The 19788-nt window shown below is 45.0% G+C and overlaps 1 protein-coding gene across 5 annotated transcripts in view; it reads left to right on the top strand.

Moving 5' to 3' along the window:
* PKHD1 (PKHD1 ciliary IPT domain containing fibrocystin/polyductin) overlaps nucleotides 1-19788 on the top strand; it is a 382755-nt gene that overhangs the window by 63707 nt on the left and 299260 nt on the right. For all 5 annotated transcript variants that reach the window (XM_050948683.1, XM_050948684.1, XM_050948682.1 and 2 more), the window contains exons 26-32: nucleotides 111-216; nucleotides 3335-3613; nucleotides 7887-8017; nucleotides 9898-10033; nucleotides 14283-14478; nucleotides 15012-15079; nucleotides 17408-19033. In XM_050948683.1, coding sequence (XP_050804640.1) covers nucleotides 111-216; nucleotides 3335-3613; nucleotides 7887-8017; nucleotides 9898-10033; nucleotides 14283-14478; nucleotides 15012-15079; nucleotides 17408-19033 — 2542 coding nt within the window. The remainder of the gene's footprint in view (nucleotides 1-110; nucleotides 217-3334; nucleotides 3614-7886; nucleotides 8018-9897; nucleotides 10034-14282; nucleotides 14479-15011; nucleotides 15080-17407; nucleotides 19034-19788) is intronic.

The raw sequence follows: 19788 nt of genomic DNA, 5'->3' as shown, positions 1-19788 counted from the left end.
AGGCAAGTGTAGCATGATTCTGGGTTTAATTGTCAGCATTTTGTAGAGCTGTGTTAACGACCTGGGTCCCCTTCCCTCTTTCGGAATAACATTCTTCTCCGTTTCTTCAGGTGGTGGTGGTGGTGAACGACGTCCCAGCTAACTGCTCTGGTTCGTGTTCCTTTCAGTATTCTCGGGAGGCAACCCCGTTAGTCAGCCACGTGGACTATTCACTAGGTAACGGTATTTGCACTTCATGGGAGGACTGAGCTGTCGAAAGGGCCTTTCTGACACTAGAGATGGGCTCAAGCCAAATTTCTAGAGTTCGAACACCCCGGAACTTAGGAAAATTTGGAATCTGCACCCAGTTCTGGATTTGAATTTTGCATCTGGCCCCTATTTCTCCAATGGGCTAAAAGAAAGCCCTAGTTATGGGGGAGGGATGCGTGAACTTGGTGTGTTGGAATCTGTGTTCAGATCTGAATTTTGTAGTTTGGATCCATCTCTTTTAACTGTATCCCTTACAGCTTTTGGAATTGTGTACAGCTTTGCAAAGATTGTTTACAGTGCTACCATTCAGATTGTTGCTCCCTGTGACAGAGTGCTGGGCCAAAGCAGCTGGGCCAGTACTCTGGTCACTGCAGCTCTAATTAATTACTCCAGAGCAGACCACATTAAGAAGAGCTGTGCCTAATTGATAGGCTGAGAAGAGCTAAGATGGTAATAATTAAGCCATTAATCAGATGATACAAAAAGCACAGGAAGGAAGTGGGAAAATGTATCAGAGGAAGCAGAGAGAGAGAAAGAGAGAGAGAGGGTGCTCTTCCCTGCTTCTCTCAGGAGCTGAGGGCTCCCTGGGACTGTAAGTGTAACACTATAGAGTTTAAGGGTGGTGGAAACAATATTGTAAATAACTGCACAGAGTGTTTTGCCAGCAGAAAGGTCTTTGAGTAATTTGTAGACTTGAGCAGGAGCCTGACACACTCTCTTTGCACTATGTTAACAGAATAGTCTTAGATTTCTGTTAAGGTGTTTGACTTGGTACCACACCACACACTGATTAAAAAATGTAAACGATATGAAAGTAACACGGTGCACATTAAATGAATTAAAAACTGGCTAAGTGATAGGTCTCAAAAGGTAACGGTAAACAGGGAATCATCATCAAGTGAGTCTGTTTACACTGAGATCTCGCAGGGTCGGTTCTTAGCCCGAGGTTTTTTAAAGAGGCTAGGACTCTTCAGCTTGGAAAAGAGGAGACTCAGGGGGGATATGATAGAGGTATATAAAATCATGAGTGGTGTGGAGAAAGTGAATAAGGAAAAGTTATTTACTTGTTCCTATAATATAAGAACTATTGATCATCAAATAAAACTAATGGGCAGCAGGTTTAAAACAAATAAAAGGAAGTTCTTCTTCACACAGCACACTATCAACCTGTGGAACTCCTTGCCTGAGGAGGTTGTGAGGTCTAGGACTATAACAGGGTTTAAAAGAGAACTGGATAAATTCATGGTGGTTAAGTCCATAAATGGCTATTAGCCAGGACGAGTAAGGAATGGTGTTCTTAGCCTCTGTTTGTCAGAGGATGGAGATGAATGGCAGGAGAGAGATCACTTGATCTTTACCTGTTAGGTTCACACCTTCTGGGTCACCTTGCATTGGCCACTGTCGGTAGACAGGATACTGGACTAGATAGACCTTTGGTCTGACCTGGTTCGGCCGTTCTTATGTTCTTATGTAATATTTTTAATGATGACTGTGAAAATAACATAAAATCACTGTGACAAAGCTTATAGATGACAAATTGGGGGTAGTGGTAAATAATGAAGAGGACATGTCGCTGATTCAGAGCAATCCGGATCATTTTATAAACTGGGCACAAGCAAAGAATCTGAGTTTTAGTATGACTAAATGTGTACCTATAGGAATGAAAAATGTAGGTCATACATACAGAATGGCAGACTCTGTCATGGGAAACAGAGACTCTGAGAAAGATTTGGAGGTAGGGGTGGAGAATCAACTGAACGTGAGCTCCCAGTGTGACACTGTGGCCAAAAGAACTAATCTGATCTGGGATGCATAAACAAAGGAATTTCGAGTAGCAGTAGAGAGGTTATTTTGACTTTTGTCTTTGGCATGGGTGCACCCACTACTTTAATACTGGATCCAGTTCTGGGGCCCACAATTCAAGAAGGATGTTGACAAATTGGAAAGTTCAGAGAAGAGCCACGAGAATGATTAAAGGATTAGAAAACATGCCTTATAGCAGGGGTGGCCTTCCTGTGGCTCCAGAGCCACATGCAGCTCTTCAGAAGTTAATATGCGGCTCCTTGTATAGGCACTGACTCCGGGGCTGGAGCTACAGGTGCCAACTTTCCAATGTGCCGGGGAGTGCTCACTGCTCAGCCCCTGGCTCTGCCCCAGGCTCAGCCCCTACTTCACCCCTTCCCCGAGCCTGCAGTAGCCTCGCTTCTTTCCCCACAGTCTCCCTCATGCCACGAAACAGCTGATCGGGAGGAGTGGGAAGGACGAGACGGTCCTGATGGGCAGGGCTGCCAGTGGGTGGGAGGTGTTGGGAGTGGGAGTGAGGGAGCTGATGGGGCGCTGCTGACCTCCTACTGTGGCTCTTTGGCAATGTACATTGGTAAATTCTGGCTCCTTCTCAGACTCAGGTTGGCCACCCCGCCTTAAAGAGAGAGACTCAAAGAGCTCAAACTATTTAGCTTATCAAAGAGAAGGTTAAGGGATGACTTGATTACAGTCTATTGGTACTTACATGGGGAACAACTATTTCATAACTGGCACTTCAATCTAGCAGAGAAAGGTTCAACGTGAGCCAATGGCTAGCAGTTGCAGCTAAACAAATTGAGACCAGAAATAAGGCATAAATTTTTAACAGTGAGAGTAATTAACCAATTACTGGAATAATTTGTCAAGGATTGTGGTGGATTCTTCACCACTGGCAATTTTTAAATCAAGGTTTAGTGGAGACCAGAGGAAGATATAGACTTGAGAGGAAGGAAAATGGTAAATGTAGAAGACCTCTGTTCTTGTTTGTAGTGTGGTAGTGTCTATGAACCATCGTAAGCTAGGCACCATATGAGATGACAATAAAAGTACAAGAGAAGAGACAATAGGTGAATGCTGACAGGCTTGGGAGGAGCAGAGGGAAATGATTTTTTATATTGTGATGATGATAGTTTTGCTAGGCACTCATATAACGAGGGTGATGAGACTGCAGTAAATGCTTAAGCACAGTTAGCCTAAGCAGCTTCTTTGTTCTTGGGAAGCAAATTTGGGTGTCATTACTTAGCAACAGATTTGTAGTTTTTGTTTTACTTTATCCTTCCAGCTGATGGACTCCACACCAGAGTTTATATCACAGGGTCTGGCTTTGCTGAGGACAGCCAAGCACTGCAGATAGAGGTGAACCACACAACCTGCCAAGTAATGACTTCAAATCAAACGGCTGTAGTTTGCTGGATGAACATGTTACCAATGGGACTGTACTATGTTACATTACTGGTGAGACCTTATGGGTTTGCTCGCAATGCCAGCGAAGGACAGGGCATCTACCTGAGGGTTAAGCCAAGGCTGGAAGCTATTGAACCTCCGACGGCTTCAGAGATTGGTATGTCTGAATTCAGTAGCAGCTCTGACCTGAATATCTGCCTTTAGCATTATTGCTTTTGATAGGTTGTTTTTTCAACATTTGTGTATGGTGCTTTAGCGACTCTGCTCTCCACCTGACATGGGAGTGACCAGGCTAGGGGAGGAGGCAGCTGGCTCTGGCTCTTCCCTGGGGGTGCTACATCTCCTGTCCTTGTAGTGCAGATGAATATGGGTGTATGCTACAGCTCTGGATAACAGTGAGAGTTTCATGGCTAATTTTCTCATGTCATTTTGAAAGCTGCCTGCAAAGTGCAATAAATCACTACACTCTGTCCTTTGAGTGACCAAATGGAAAGTGTGTCTCTGGCTAGCTACAAAATGTAGTGAGAAAACCTCAAAAAGCAAAACCCAAACCCATATTTTCCCTCTCACCTTTAAAATATAAGTGGAAAAAGGAGGGCACTATCTCTTCTTTCTGAAAAAGAAACATTCGCAAGCTATCCATAGAATTTAAGTCCAGAAGGAACCATTATGATAATCTAGTCTGACCTCCTGCATAACACAGGCCAGAGAATTCTATCAGGTGATTCCTGTATCAAGCCCCTAACTAGTGGTTGAGCTAGAGCAGTGGTCACCAACCCATCGATCACGATCTCTGGTGGCACACTTTGGCTGGAGCTAAGGCAGACTCTCTGCCTACCCTGGTCCCACGCCACTCCCAGAAGTAGCCAGCGCAGCCCCAGGGGTGGTGGGGGGGGGCAGTGTCTACCTGTGTGTGCTGCTCCTGCCTGCAAGCACTGCCCCCGCAGCTCCCATTGGCCGGGATTGCTACAGGGGCAGTGCTTGCAGAGAGGGGCAGCAAGTGGGGCCATGTGTCCCCCTCCCCACCGGGGCTGCAGGGGCATGTTAGCCCCTTCTGGGAGCAGTGTGGGTCTGGGGTAGGCAGGGAGTCTGCCTTAGCCTCACTATGCTCACCGCCAACCAGGAGCCGCCGGAGGTAAGTGCTGCCCAGCAGGAGGCTGCATCCAGGGCCAGCTCTAGGTTTTTTGCTGCCCCAAGCAAAACAAACAAATGAACGAACTAACAAAACCTCCGAGAGCGCAACTGTTGAAGCAAGAAAAAAAAAACTTCTGGAATGCCGCCCCTGGAATTGTACTGCCCCATGTGCTTAGTTTTGCTGGTGCCTAGAGCCGGTCCTGACTGCATCCCAACTCTCATCCCTGAGCCCCCTCCCAGAGTCATCACCCCACCCCCCTCTCAGAGCCAGCACCCATACTCCCCCCTGCACCCCAAGCCCCAGCCCTGACACCATGAAACCAGAGCCAGTGCCCTATACCCCCTTCTGCACTCCAACACCCTGCCCCAGCCCAGAGCCCCCTCCTGCACCCAAACTCCCTCCTAGAGCTTGCACCCCTCACCCCCTCCTGCACCTCAACCTCCTGCCCTAGGCTCAGCGCAGAGCCCCCTCCCACACTGCCAACCCCTCAGCCTCAGCCCAGATCCCGCACTCCATCCTGAACGCCAACCCCCTTCCCCAGCCCGGTGAAAGTGAGTGTGGGTGGGGGACAGTGAGCGACGGAGCGGTGGGAGGATGGAGTGAATGGGGCAGAAATGGAGTGGGGGTCCCAGATGTTTCTGTTCTTACATGGATGGGGTCCTGGTATGGGGGAAGGTTGAGAATTGCTGCTGTAGATCATTAAAAAAGAGGTAGGTGCAATGCTTTGGCTTTGTTTTTTCCAACTTGCTACATCCCCCATAATCCAACTCCTCTCCTGATTGCAACAATCTTTCACTCATTAAAAAGAAAAGCAAGTATATTGTTATCCTACATTACACATGTTTTGAACATTTGTAATTGGAAAGAATTACAGCTTCCATCTGTGTTTTTAATTTCTTCCTTTAAAATGCCTCTCCAATTCTCTCATAAAGTATGCACACATGATTTTGCATGTGGATATCAGTGCAGATATCGAACTTATGTGCATTAATAGATATAAAATATACGTGAATACTGTACACTTGACTTGGAGCTGTTTATCTCGCAGTCACCCAGGCGAGACCTGGCTTAAATTTTGAGTTGTATTCCACTGTTGTGAACACAGGAGACTTAGCCTTCTAGATGGAGAGGCTACAGAGTATCTTGTATCACTCAGCAGTGATTCCTTGTGTGAAAATAGCATCAACATCAATGGGGTCAAAGCCGTGTTCCATTCAACATACCTTCCATGAAGGAAGATCATGTCCAGGCGCAGAATGTAGAATTACTTTATTGGGTCAGATTGGTACATCACTTAACATTCTTTGTCAACACTGAATGTCTTTCTAAAGATATGCTCCAGCTCGAACAAGTTATGATCTTACTATAGAAATTACTTGGCCTTTGTTAATAGATCAGACTAGATGACTTTAATAATCCCTTCCAGCTTTAAAATGTATTAATCCATTTAGGCTGTTATGTCTTAAACAGTACCAGACTTAAAATATATTAATCCATTTAGGCTGGTATGTCTTCAACAGTGGCCAGTGGCACATGCTTCAAGAGAGTGCAAGAAACCTTGTAATAGATAGTTATGGCATAGCCTTCCCATAGAAGTTGTTTCTTCCTGAGCACTATTAGTCACACTATGAAACATGAGGGTTTATATCCATTCTAATTTTTTTATCCTATCTCATGTAACTAAGAATGATCTCTTTATTCATACAAACACGTTACTCTGTTTAAATTCTAAGCTCTTGACTTCATTTATATCTTTTGGCAGTGAGTTCCAAAAGTTAGTATGCATTGTGTGTTAAAATGAATTTCAGGAAAGAGTGGGCATGTTTGTAAAACAGGGAGAAAATGGAGTTATTGTCCATAGATAAGCTCCTGGCCACCTGCGAAGGACTTTAATAAAGTGTTGTCTGGAAAAAAATGTAGAGGCAAAATGTGTCAATCATCCTATGTTCTGGCCCAAATCATTGCTGGAGTAATCTAGTACCACTCCACTGATTTTTACTGTTGTTCATTATTTGCATATGATATCATCAAGAGGCCCCAAGTGAGAGCAGGACCCCATTGTGCTAGGTGCTGTATATACGCATGGTAAGACATTTCCTGCTCTAAAGAGCTTGCATGAGACAGGCACAGGGTAGGAGAAATGCAGTAGTACTATCCCCATTTTACAGACAGGAGATTCAGGCGGAAAGATGGAATGACTTGCCCAAGGTCAAACAGGGAGTATGTGGCAGAGATGGGAACTGGACCCAGATTTCTCAAGTCCTTATCCAGGGCCTTAACCCCCAAAACATCCTTCCTAGTTGTGAAGCGCTTTGAGCTCTACAGATGAAGAGCACTGTGTGAGAACTAAGTGGGATGTGCTGCTATGATAGCATTCACACATTGCTGTTACAAGAGCTCCTTACCACTAGTCTTCCACACTGTCAGTTATGATGTAATTTCAGAGTAATCAGGTTCTAATATCTTAGGTTCCTAGCTGGAGTGAACAGCTGTGGTTTTTTGATCTGTATCAATTTGTCTGTGAGCTGCATCAAAGAACAGAGCAAAGATTGGGACGCCGTGCAGTTAACCCAGGGTTTGCTTCATCTTTGCCCTTTCACTTCTAGGTGTCTCTGAAACTTCTGGTCGACTGAAAGACCAGAGTCTGGATCCTGGGTATTGGAACAGGAATTGAATATCCTGTAAAGACAAGCTAAAATCTTTCTCTTGCTTTGAGAGTCATCCTGAGCAATGCTGAAGACCTCCAACTCTCATTGGCTTATATGAGAGCTAAGGTCTATCAGTAGCTCACAGCATCTAGTCCTCTTGTGACTTTCTTCCTCGCACGCTGCTGTAGTTCAAACCCTGCTGTGTCTCCTTTTCTAGACTGTGTGTCATGGACATGTGCCTCAGCCTATTTCACAGTAGATATTTGAGCTATGAGGGCACCTGCTGCATAAGGCTCATTTTTATTCCTGGTGCTTCGGTTTAGTCATTTGTTTCACACTGGGGTCAGGGATCTTTCCTGGGCTGAGATCACAGTACAGACCTTGCCAGGCTAATCAAGTCGGGCATGAAAACATGTTTCTGTCATGGACAACAGTCCAAAGAGTAGACTAGAGAGATGAAAAACTGAAGCACAAAAGATTAAATAACTTGGCCAACAGAAAGCCAATGGCAAAGTTGGGAGTAGAACCCAGATCTTCTGACCCATCAGCTTATGCTTTACACAGTAGGAAATGCTCCTTATTGGAGTTTATGCATTTTAAAACACTTTCTGTACACTGCACTTACAATGAAATCACTGGTTTTGTAGGAGGGTGCTCAGTGATCCTCCGAGGGACTGGTTTTGACGGGATAAGCCAGGTGTTGTTTGGATCTCACCCTTGTCCAATTAACACCAACGCCAGCAACTCAGTGAGGATTGAATGTGAAGTTCCTTCTCGGGTAAGAAACAGCATTTCATACTTGTCCATGTAACCCAGTGGGCTAGCTTGCCTTCATTATATTTTCTGCATTTCATTATATTCTACTTTGCATTATATTCAACAGTAAAGCTAGAAATCTACAGGCCTGCGTCCTATAAGACATTAGCTTCAGCAAGTTAGCATGAGGGTTGAGACCTATGACCTTTGAACAGATAAACAGCCCAATGGAAAAAATCCCAATATTTGGGGAGCTGAAAATAGAGTTTAAGGGAAAGTTCTGACCACAGGTAAATAATTCAACCACAGAAGTCTTCTGGCAACAAACTGACGTACATAACAGGTACATGAGATACATTTAAGGCTAGCCTGCTTGCTTGCCTATATATATATATATATATATATATATATATATATACATATATATAATTTTCTTCTTTTCTTATAGGTTTGATTGTTTGTTTGATTATAATAGGTTTATATTAGGGTATATTTTGTCTGTAACACAAGGGACCTGCAGGCCACATCCTATATAGTGGGCTAAGGCAAAGTTAGCATACATATGTCTGGGACCTTTTACCTAGATAAATGGAGCTAAAGCATAAGGTCCATGTATGACTGTGACTTTTAACAGAGAGGATGTGTTAAAGCAGGTTGGCATAGGCGCTTTCCTAAGTTCATACCCTTCTAAACATAACAGGTACACCACAACTTAGAACTTGGAAACAACTGAAATAACCAGTTAGGACAGAAATAACAAATGTGATACCTAACCAGAAAAGGAACATGGTAATGAACTGAAGTATATAATGAGTTGAGATCATTGATATACTAACCTATAGGAAAAAGAGACTCCAACATTAGTGAGGTGAGGAAATATAAATAAGGAGAAGGGAAAAATCCCTTACTGAATATGCATCAAACATAATGGCATCAGCGTAACATATTATAAAAGTGGTATCGTAGCTTAGGAGCAGTAGGAGAAAGAGAAGTAGTCCTTGGGAATTATGCCAGAATTGTGCCAGAATTATGACCACTGGTGGTGATGGGAAAGGTGATGGTTAACATTTTAGGTTGTTTTACAAGGGATGGTGTGAGTATATGGAGGCACAGATGTACATTCTGTAGTATCTCTATCTGTCTTACTAAGTTGGGGTGTTTTGTGACTGTGCTAAATGTATTAATAAACTATATTTGTAAATATAAAAGAGTTCCTATATTGTGAGTGTTTCAACTGTGCACACCAGGATTCCCAACTGTATAATAATTTAAATAATACTGGGCCTGATCTTGGGGCAAGAACCTGTCAACCCTCAAAGTGATGGCTGGGGATTCTTAAGTAATCAATGTATAATCTAAGATCAGGCTACACCCATCTGGGGGAGAATCAATTTGCAGGGGGGTGGGAGAGGCTTATGTGGCCCTTTCTCTTGTATCTATATGTTCATCACTGGTGGATTGCTTGCAGGCTATATGTGTCCGAGTGGCTAAATGCTGTTCCAAATCAATGACTGCAAACACCAGGTTCAGTAGTTAAGCTTCACACAAACAGAAGTGGGACTAGAACTGCAAACCTTTGGCTCCAGCAGCATATGTCAGTACTACTTGAGCTAAAGGAGACTGTCTGGCTGCTGTAGTAGTGTTATGGCTCATATTTTCTGGAGGCACCTACTACTGGGCATCATAATCACACACACTTGAGCAGAGGGCAGTGGTGGCCATACACGTTAGAACCTTGCAGTGACCCATCTTGGGTTCTACTTATGCTCTACAGATGCTTCTCTAGCTGATAAGCTCAGGTCAGGACATTAATGCTCTTAATCTCGCATGTAAGGGAAGAAGGTGCTTGTGTTTTACTAGAACATGTTCACCTCTGCTCTTTTTTTAAACTCTGTTTTCCAGGGGGATGAAGAATGTGTTGTCCCTGTGACACTAACCGCTGGGTCCCAGTCTGCCACGTTCACTGAAGTGTTTAAGTACGATCCTTCTTTAAATCCAGCCATTGTATCGCTGAGCAGAAACAGAAGCAGCACAGCAGGTGACAAAGGAAGTTTAAACTTGAAATTAGATGAAGGTTTCTAACCATTAGAGGAGTGAAGTTCTGGAACAGCCTTCCAAGGGGAGTAGTGGAGGCAAAAGACATATCTGGCTTCAAGACTAAGCTTGATAAGTTTATGGAGGGGATGGTATGATGGGATAGCCTAATTTTGGCAATTAATTGATCTTTGATTATTAGCAGGTAAATAGGCCCAATGGTCTGTGATGGGATGTTAGATGGGGTTGGATCTGAGTTACTATAGAGGATTCTTTCCTGGGTGCTGACTGGTAAGTCTTGCCCACTTGCTCAGGGTTTAACTGATCGCCATATTTGGAGTCGGGAAGGAATTTTCCTCCAGGGCAGACTGGCAGAGGCCCTGGAGGTTTTTGCCTTCCTCTGCAGTATGGAGCATGGGTCACTTGCCGGAGGATTCATTGCATCTTGATGTCTTCAAACCATGATTTGAGGACTTCAATAACTCAGACATAGCTTAGGGGTTTGTTACAGGAGTGAGTGGGTGAAATTCTGTGGCCTGCGTTGCGCAGCAGGTCAGACTAGATGACCATAATGGCCACTTCTGACCTTAAGTCTATGAATATATGAAGCCACAGTCTCAAAATGCAAAGAGACGGCTGGTGTAAAAATATGACTGCTCTAAAAAGTTTCATTTTCCATTGTCATCAACAACGCGGGCAGGGCAGAGGCACTAGGTGACTAAGAGGACTGGGGATTGATGCTGGCACACGGCGCCTTTTACTCCCAGGTCACCAGTTCCAGTCTGGCCTTGTTCAGTAGTGAACAAAGGCTCTTGCCATCTGATGGCTCCCCCGAGGACCATGTGAGAAGAGTCATTGGTTTCAGCTTAATATGGGTGGGTGTCCATATTTATAAACCACCATCACAACTGGGTGTCCTGCTGGCATGGTGAGCAGTCAAGGGATGAGAATGTCCATAGAGAATGACCTACCTTCGCGTCCCTGAGGCAGTGCAAATTCAGGGCATAGTAGCATGCGTGTAGTGGGGGGCTAGAAATGAGCAAGAACTTGCTTTGCTACTATCCATACTATACCTGTAGCAGAGGTGTAATAATAACACATCTCTCATCCCTTTTCATCAGTAGACCTCAAAGCACTTTTCAAAAGAGAGATCTGGCTGAAAAGTTTCTGATGAAATAGTATCTCAGGCCAGGATAGAATTTCTGGAAAGAGAGAGAGAAGCCACCGTAGACTAGCCAATAGCCCAATGATTAGGGCATTCAGTGTGAGATGGGAACTTGAACTTGGGTTCTCTGTCTGCTAAGTGACTAACTGAAGACTAAGCTATTGGCTTTTCTGGGTCTCCTTTTTTCTTTTTTTTTTTTTAAATGAAAAATTTCAAATAGGCTCATTTTTATTCTGTAATGGAACAAAAAGGTCAAAACTTCCAAATGTTTCAGTAAATGGAATTATTGTTTTCTGCCCAGCCCTGGTAAGTATCATTATCCCCATCTTATAGATGGGGAAACTGAGTCACAGGGCTGTCAAGTGACTTGCTCAAGGTCATCCAGCAGACCAATGTCAAAGCTGCACCCAGGTTTCCTGAGTACTAGGCTCTATACGTTAGCCATATTGACTCTCAGAAGGTTTCAGTTCTCAAGCCAGTCTCATACTGCTCCACATCTGAGCACATTCCATGTTAAATCAATTGTTGTAGCGAAGTCCCTAGTGAACTTGATGGACTCTCTGGCAGATCTCCATTTTCAAGGCCGAAACTCTGCTTGGGGTACAGTTTGCATGTTTAATTTAACTTTTATGAATTTCTTCTCTTTAATGCTGTGGGTTTCTCAGGGTTGAAAGTTAGACAGGGTGTCAGTGTTCTGGGTGTCACTTTTTGATGGATAGGCATTTCTGAAGGGGAGAAGGTTTCACAGCTGACAGTCAGATTCTGGATTTGCCTGATCTCCTCTGGCAGCTTGCTCCATGGCCAGCTCCAGCACTTTCTGCAAATATGTAGTTCACTGAAAATAAAATAGTGGAGACACATGTCAGACCCTGGCGTGTCCCTCTGAAAACTTAGCCCATTGAATGTAAATATTTACTAACTTCCTCTTCTGCCCCCTATTATCACTTTTTTCAGTTATCTTAAGTGAGTAGTTTCCTGATGCTGAAGCCAGGGCTGTCCCTAGACATAGTGGTGCCCTACGCAGCTGGGCTGGGACGGATCAGGGGTGGGAAGAGGTGGAGCAAGGGTGGGGGCAGCTTTCCTGGTAGGCTCAGCTGGCCGGGGGATTGGGCTGGCCACTGGAGAAACACGCAGCTGTGTAGGGCACCAGGAAATTTGGGGCAATTTGGTGCCCCAAATTTCCTGGTGCCCTACACTGCTGCAGAGTTTGCATGTGGGTAAGGATGGCCCTGGATGAAGCCTTCCGTTTTTAGCAAATATTTCCCAACAAGGAACATTAAAGGCGAACATGCCAACCTACTATATCTAGAATGTAACCCCTCCTTTCTCTCTCTGTAGAGATAAGTATTGCCAGTCAGCAGCAGCCCAGTTGTTGCCACAGTTAAATATTGGGGTTGGACAGAATGATCTGGGACCAAGAGGAAATCGGAGAGTGGGGAATCAGTTGCTGACCCCAGAATCAATACAGCTAGCTTAGTTTAGAAGATGAAGGTTAGAGACAGCCTTCTAGATATTGGGCATGTGAAGTTGCATCCCAAATGTAGTGGGCAGGCAGTGCTGGGTTTAATAGATAGGGCACTGGACTGGAAGCCAGGAGACCTGGGTTCCAATCTCAGCTCTGTTGTTGAGCTGCCCTGTGACCTTGGACATGTCACTTCGCCTCTCCTACCCTTTGTCTGCCGTGTGTATCTTGGTTGTAAACTCTCTGAGGCAGGAGCTGTTGTAACACCGGCAGACCCCAGTTGTTGGTGGATAGGATCGAACCGGGGATCTCTGGAGCTTAGTGCATGCGCTTCTAGAGCATGAACTAAAAGCCAACTCCCCGTTAGCTAAGGCTATAGAGCACTCATTAATCTCTCTCTCTCTAAGTAGTTTCGGTGCCATTAGATGGGACAGATCACCACCCCCAGAAGGTGTGTGGGTTATACTGTCTGTACAGCACTAAGGACAATGAGGTTCTGATCTCTGTGGGGCCTCAAGGTACTATTGTAATATAAATAACATTGCCACATGTCGCCAGCCCAAGAAGATACCTGTGTTCTGGGATCTCGTGCTCAGTGCTTGGGCAGGGAGAGGAGTCTGAGTTTGATCTCACTCCCTGAGGTTGCCCAGAAGACCATGTGCTGTGGGACCCTATCCCAGGAGCATGGGCAGAATGTTGTCAGCAGCAGAACCTGACCCCAGTCATTTCACAATCATCACAGTCCTACGGTGTCGTTTCAGAGAGAGGGAACAGGAATGAAGAGTGATAAAGGGGGTGGGGGAAAGGAAAAACAGACTCTCCTATCCCCACACTGTCCTGTCTCTTTCGATTTCTTTCTTTTCTCTTCTGTCTTTCAAGTCTATCCAATCTCTGCACTATACACTGTAATAAAACTCCCTCTAGGTTCACCAGCCTGGCTGGACTTAGCACCAATGCAAGAGGAGAGCTGATCACCCTCTTTACTGCCCACACGGAGTTTCTGTTCCATTCCCCTCTCCGCTTTTCATTTTTTAATACTGCAGAATGCATAAATAAGGGAAAGTATCCTTTATCATCTGAATATTATTCAGCTACGTTAACACCAAGGGGAGATTTTTCTAGCCGCAGGCAGCATAGGGTGTACGGAACTTCTTAATGTTATAGAATCTCATGAATGGTGATGGTACTGGGAGCTCAATCTCTTATTCAGAAGTCAGTGACTTTGGCTTTTAATATAATTTTCCTCCTATCATCAAAATAAATAAATGACACCAAGGCCTTCCAGGCATTTTTGGATTAAGCTGACAATTGACCAAGAGTCCAAAGAGTTCAGGTTATTAATATAGACAACTTCACAGGCTTTCAAAATTTCAAACTTTATTTGACTCTGATGTAAGTGTAACCCACACACCTTCTGGGTGTGGTGCTCTGGCCTATCTAGTGGCACCGAGACCACCTAGAGAGAGTTAAATGAGTCTGCACGTGGGCGGGACAATATGCCGAAGAAGCTTGCATTGCCGCAGCTTGTGTTGTGAAGAGACTTCTCTTGCTCCGACACTTGCCCATGCACTAGATTCAAGGTAGCAACAAACAATTTGACTGCTTCATGTCTTCTCCTTTCCACAGGGCCCCAGTCACTCCAGATTGGAATATCTTCCTTCGCAAATTGTACTGGCCTGGATGTACAGGTCAAAATTGAGGCCACTGTGGCACAGATCCAAGCACGAACAGCCCATGGCGTCGATGTAGTACTGCCTGCCCTGGCAGATGGATGGTACAACCTTTCGGTCATCATCAATGGCATTGCAATCGGCTCACATGGGTGAGTGAAGGTGCCTATTCCCTTGAGAATGTGAACTTCATTTCTATTTTGGATTTTAGGCTTAATTCAGCTTGGGATTTTAGAGTTAATGGAAAAGCAAAGGAAACATGGGCTCGGTATCAGAGCCAGCTTGCTAACAAAGAGCTCTGCTGTCTGTTTTACAAATGATGAGCAATTACTATGACCCTGATTCAGCGGTGAATCCCTGTTCAGCAAAGCTCTTAAGCATGTGCTTTAGTCCCACTGCAGTCAGTAGCACTTTGTACTGCTTCTGTAGTATTCGTAATATCTGTCTCTTCATGTTGCTCTGTAGAGACCCTGACCAGCTAGTTACGTGCCTGGGCTCCAAGGAGAGAGAGTCTTTATGGTCTGGAATGACAGTGCCTTGTAAGAGGGCACCCGGGAGATGGCATGGAATGAAGCAGGAGATGTAGGGAAGCTATTCGGGGGTCCAGCCAGGAAAGGCAATGAGAGAAAAGCATGTGGGATAAAGAGGAAAAGTAAAGAACTGATCCTGTGTTTGTGTTTTGCAGAGTTGATCCATTCATCCAGTACAGCACTGAGATCCTCAGCATAGAGCCCTGCTGTGGCTCCGTTCTGGGTAAATACAGCGCTTAATTTGTAATGAAAGAGGTGCCGGGGCTCAAGCAATTTTATTTTTTTTACTTTCATAACTGATGCAGCAAGCCCAGAGGTGCTGGAGTTATAAACTACCAAGATCAGAGATGCAGAGGCTCAACCCTGGTGTAAATTAAGCACTGGTAAATAGCATCAGCACATCTGTCACCACTTCTGGAGGACATCAAGGGATCAAGGACTCATCTCCCCTCGTTGATTGGGAAGGACGTCCAATTTCACAGCTGTTTAGATGATGGCATTTGCAAATGTGTGAACCCTTATTATGTAGACTTGTATTGACAGGCAGCAGCTGCCTGCCTGGGATTCTCTGGGTGTGTGTGAGTGTACTGAGCAGCCCACCTTTGGATTGTCTGGCTAATATTGGAACAAGTTGGCCATAGGATTGATGACAAAGTCCACTGTCCTTTGAATTTGTTTCTCCTCATGAATGAACCAAATGCACAAAAATCACTCACACCTGAATAACCGATGCTGGCTTTTTCAGTCTGGAGATCCCAGTGCTTAACATTCAACGTGCATAAGTCTTTGATGTATACTCAGAGTCCCACTAGGACTAAAGCTGACCATAAACCTTTGCAGGATCAGGGCCTACGTGGAGTGTGTCTGTTGCTTTGCTGTGTAGCAGATATGGAGGCAATGAACATTTTAAGTTGTAGAAACTTAAATTCTTGATTTTGCTCTGTCTCATACCAGTGTAAATCAGCAGTATCTCCACTGAACTCAATGGAGCTCCTCCCGTGTAAAACTGGCATTAGGACAAGGAGAATCTGGGCCTAATGGAGGGTAGGAAGGGATGCATAGTCTTATCCTTGAAGTTTAGGACTGGGAGCTTGAAACTCATGGATCCTATGGCTTCCCTTAGCCAAATCACTTATCTCCTCAGATGACCATAATCGTAGAGGGGCTTTGTGTTGGTTCATTAGATAAAGTGTCAAATATTATTATTCAGCTTTGAGAGTTGATGCCAACTTAGATATAGCAAAGCCCATCAAACTGGAAGGTTAAATAATAAAAAAAAATGTGGATTGTAGAAGAATTCTCTTTTTAGAAGTAAATTCAAGGTTTAAGAAAAAAATGATTGGTTACGAATGATGTTCAGCTCCGGCAGCATGCCAGGCATTTTACCAACGGAAGTGGAGACAGGGATGCTACCCCAAAGAATGCACTATCTGGGGATCAGGATGCTTCAGAACCAGTGCTGAGCGAGAAAGCTGGCCGAGTCATACTAGTTCCCCTTTGTTGTTTCTTGAGAGGACTGGGGTTTATTGACTTTTTAAGAAAAAATGTACTGAAACTTTCTAGAAAGTCACATAGGATAGCCAGTGAATAGTCTATAGTCCAGGGCCACCTTCTTTAATCCCACACAGTAACTATAGGCTGCAGCATGGGATGCACCACTTTGAAGTCAGTGGAGGCTGATTGGCTCAGAATGGAGTATTGCAAGCTGGGACAAGGAGTTGCACATGCATCTCTGTATTAAAGATGACAACAGCTGCAATCTGCTCAGTTTTATGCCATTAACATGTGGCCTCTTGATGTCATGGCAGGTTACCAATACAGCCTTGAATTGGGCAAGATTTGGGCACACCTTGCTATTGGGTCCTTCAAAAATTCTGTCATCCTAATAGAGCCATCAACAAATTATATAGTTCCTAAGGAGAGCTCTCTTGCTGAAGCACTTGCCAAAGATCTTGCAGAGTTTAGGCTTGAAATAGAGGAATTTAGGCCTGAGTTATAGCAGCTGAAAGCCTGAGCTCACCCCTCTTCTTAGCAGACAAAGGGTTAGCTTTGGTGATGTCTGCACTGCAGTCTGATATTTCTTCACTGCTATATGGCATTGCATCACAATCTCATGTGCAAGTTAGTTCATGCCATTCTGCACAAGGAGGAGGGGACCAGCCCATACTCCAGGGACATATAGCTGGAATGCAGCTGCCAGGTAAACAGCGATCACAGGGTAATGTGGCCAGTTTGGAAGAACCCTGTGCTTGGCAAACCCATCCTTACAATGCAGGGATTAGAATTTTTCAAACTCTCGCTGCTCTCCCCATGTTAAATTGTTAAATGTTACACCCTGGGATGCAGTGGTGGGTGAGGGTTCAATCTAGGAAGCAGTGTCATATAAACTCAGGGTCCCTATGTGGAGATCAGGTGCCAATGAATCTCATTTTAAGGGGAGAAGCAGCTGAGACTATGCGGTTGTGGAAATTTACGTGGAGTTTCACCATATTAGAATTCACGCTGAGCTGACTCCATGGCGCTAACCCTTTGATTTGATCTGTATCCCTAGGCGGAACAATCCTCACAATCTCTGGAAAAGGCTTTAGCCAAAACCCTTCCCTGGTTTCAGTCTTTATCGGCACGCAGACCTGTGATGTTACCCGCTCGATGGAAGAGACAATATGGTGCCAGACCCCACCGGCTGCTGACTTCTCTAATATAGAGTTCCAGGACATCTCTGTACTTGTGGGGGTGTTCTTTGGTAACAGATCCTCTCCACTCCTTCCCTCCTGGAGCTTCCCAAAGAGGAATATCACCTTTACTTACCAGATGGCTTTGACTCCCATAGTTACCTCTATGGAAGTAAAAATGATGAATGACAGCCTGTGTCTGGGCATAGAAGGAATAAATATAACTGGTTCAGTGGCTAAGCTGGGAGACTCTGAATGTGAGCCGGAGTTTCAATGTGCCAATGAATCCACAACCCTTTCTCAATGCTCCTTCCCACTGAGCACTCTGGAACCTGGGATCTATCCCATCAGATTTCTCCAGAAGCAGCTGGGCTATGCCAATGTGACGGCAGCACTGCAGAACTTTACATTAGTCCCAGAGGTAAAGGCCATAATTCCCTCACAAGGTTCAGCTTGTGGTGGGCTGTTGCTCACTATATCCGGTCTTGGTCTAAAATCCAGGAGGAATTCAGTTCATGTGAGCCTGACGGGTAACTATACTTGTGAGATCCGCAGTGTAGATCACAACAGGATCAGCTGCGCTCTTCTTCCAAGGGAACCTCCTCTGGGTGACTGGTGGTTGCCTGATGCATCTCATGCCCTTAATGTCACAGTGACGGTAAATGGAATCCAGAGTGTCTGCCTCTCAGACTGTGCACTCCACCTGCTGAAAGAGTGGACCCCTAGAGTGGATGCTGTGGTCTGGGAGATCAATGGGACATTGTCATCTCTGCTGATCAGAGGCCAGAGATTAGCTTTGGCAGCTGATGAACTTGTGATACAAGTGGACAACCATGACCCTTGCAACGTAACTTTCTGGAATGAGACCAGCATACAATGCCAGACAGGCAGCCTTTCCCCAGGGGAGCACAGCCTTTCTGTGTCCAACAGAAGAAGTGGGCATGCTTGCTTCAGCAGGGACTCCCATATCTTCACCGTCATTCCTTGTGTGCTCAAATTTTACCCCAAAAATTTCAGTACCAATGGTGGGGGCCTTCTTGCCATACAAGGGGCAGCACTGAAAGGAAGGAACAGCACTTCCATTCTTGTTGGGAACCGACCCTGTCTCATTACAGATGTCAGCTATGTGGTTCTCCGGTGCTCTGTTCCTCTGGGCAATGGGATCCATGCTTTAACTCTAGAAATAGATGGCATCTCGTACCACCTTGGTGAAATAAGTTACAGTGAAGAGTTCACCCCCATTTTCCTTTTCCTTCTGCCTCCGGTGGGCCTCCTTTTAACAATGACCGTGTCACGGATCACGGAGGTGGAAAGGATGCACATTTCCATTGGGGACTCCCCCTGCACCAATATCACTGGCAATCACACCACTTTACAGTGTTTGGCTCCCTGGCTTCCTGCTGGAGAATACCGGGTCCTTGGTGGCGACTTCCTCCAAGGCTGGGCTTCGTCAAATTTGACATTCACCTCTCAGCTTACCATCACATCGACACGCAACAACTGGGGTAAATGCATGAGTGGCTAGGGATGACTATCTTCCAGGTAACAGCAGTGACAGAGCTGTCACAATTTGTATTTGGAGTTTGCAAGAGAGGAAATCACTAGTGAACCCCACCTCCTCTCGACAAATGCACTGAAAACTAGAGTATTGGGGAGAGTGAATGTGGCCTGATTTGTTTCTTTCACAGACTATGAGTAAGTGTTCTGGCTGGGGTCTAGGAGGAGGGATAGCTCAGTGGTTTAAGCATTGGCCTGCTAAACCCACGGTTGTGAGTTCAATCGTTGAGGTGGCCATTTAGAGATCTGGGGCAAAAATCAGTACTTGGTCCTGCTAGTGAAGGCAGGGGGGCTGGACTTGATGACCTTTCAAGGTCCCTTCCAGTTCTAGGAGATAGGTATATCTCCAATTATTAAAAAAAAAGCTGCTTACATGCTAAATTCTTTGTTTTCAGGAATTCATAAATACCCCTACCCATCCTCCATAAAATAAAATCCTTATTTGGGTGTGAAACATAGTATCCAAGATTTAATGGAAGAACAATGGTAAGCAATCAGAGACTGTGTTGACGGGCACAAGCACAAAATTCGAAGACTGACCGATCTATCTATCTAGATGTCTGCATGGATTTGATCATAGACTCATAGAATATCAGGGTTGGAAGGGACCTCAGGAGGTATCTAGTCCAACCCCCTGCTCAAAGCAGGACCAATCCCAGGACCGATCCTGCAGAGTTTTGTAAAAACCTTATATTGGCAAGCA

This window comes from Gopherus flavomarginatus, chromosome 4 (genome assembly GCF_025201925.1).
Source record: "Gopherus flavomarginatus isolate rGopFla2 chromosome 4, rGopFla2.mat.asm, whole genome shotgun sequence".
NCBI classification, from domain to species: domain Eukaryota; kingdom Metazoa; phylum Chordata; order Testudines; family Testudinidae; genus Gopherus; species Gopherus flavomarginatus.
The sequence above is the reverse complement of the archived record's forward strand: the minus strand, read 5'-3'. Positions and strand labels throughout refer to the sequence as shown.